Source organism: Parus major, unplaced genomic scaffold (genome assembly GCF_001522545.3).
Source record: "Parus major isolate Abel unplaced genomic scaffold, Parus_major1.1 Scaffold1664, whole genome shotgun sequence".
NCBI lineage: Eukaryota > Metazoa > Chordata > Aves > Passeriformes > Paridae > Parus > Parus major.
This window is the reverse complement of record NW_015380505.1, coordinates 1-1,229: the sequence shown is the minus strand read 5'-3', so window position 1 is coordinate 1,229 and position 1,229 is coordinate 1. Positions and strand designations below refer to the sequence as shown.

Genomic DNA, 1,229 nt, shown 5'->3' with positions numbered 1-1,229 from the left:
GGGTCACCAGGGTCACCATGGGGTCACCAGGGTCACCACGGGGTCACCACGGGGTCACCAGGAGGTCATGGGGACATCATGGGGACATCACCGGGACACCAGGGGGTCACCATGGGGTCACCAGGGTCACCAGGAGGTCACCATGGGGTCACCAGGGTCACCAGGAGGTCATGGGGACATCACCGGGACACCAGGAGGTCACCACGGGGTCACCAGGAGGTCATGGGGATATCATGGGGACATCACCGGGACACCAGGGGGTCACCATGGGGTCACCAGGGTCACCAGGAGGTCACCAGGAGGTCATGGGGCCATCATGGGGACACCAGGAGGTCACCACGGGGTCACCAGGGTCACCATGGGGTCACCATGGGGTCACCAGGGTCACCAGGAGGTCATGGGGACATCACGGGGACACCAGGGTCACCACGGGGTCACCAGGAGGTCATGGGGACATCACGGGGGCACCAGGAGGTCACCATGGGGTCATCATGGGGTCACCAGGGTCACCATGGGGTCACCAGGAGGTCATGGGGACATCATGGGGACATCACCGGGACACCAGGAGGTCACCAGGGTCACCACGGGGACACCAGGAGGTCACCAGGAGGTCATGGGAACATTGGGAACATCTCGATGGTCACCACAATGACCATGACCAAGATGACCATGACCAAGGTGACCATGACCATGTGACCATGACCAAGATGACCATGGTGACCATGACCAAGGTGACCATGACAATGACCAAGGTGACCACGATGACCATGACCAACCATGGTGACCGTGTTCCTCACCTGTTGAGGGCCTTGCACATCTCCATGGTCACCACAATGACCATGGTGACCATGACCATGACCAAGGTGACCATGACCATGATGACAATGACCAAGGTGACCAAGGTGACCATGATGACCATGACCATGACCGTGTTCCTCACCTGTTGAGGGCATTGCACATCTCGATGGTCACCACAATGACCATGGTGACCATGACCATGACCAAGGTGACCACGATGACCTCGACCATGGTGACCATGACCAAGGTGACCATGATGACCATGACCAACCATGGTGACCGTGTTCCTCACCTGTTGAGGGCCTTGCACATCTCCATGGTCACCACAATGACCATGGTGACCATGATGACCATGGTGACCATGGTGACCATGGTGACCATGACCATGACCAAGATGACCATGACAATGACCAAGGTGACCAAGGTGACCA

At 58.3% G+C, this 1,229-nt stretch overlaps 1 protein-coding gene across 1 annotated transcript; it reads left to right on the top strand.

The window, feature by feature from the left end:
* Nucleotides 1-7: 7 nt before the first annotated feature.
* LOC117243850 (hornerin-like) lies at nt 8-1,222 on the top strand (the record flags this gene model as incomplete). Its single annotated transcript, XM_033511825.1, has 2 exons — nt 8-863; nt 1,007-1,222. Coding segments are annotated over exons 1-2 (1,062 nt in total), but the record flags the coding sequence as incomplete, so codon positions are not given.
* Between the last annotated feature and the right edge of the window lie 7 nt (nt 1,223-1,229).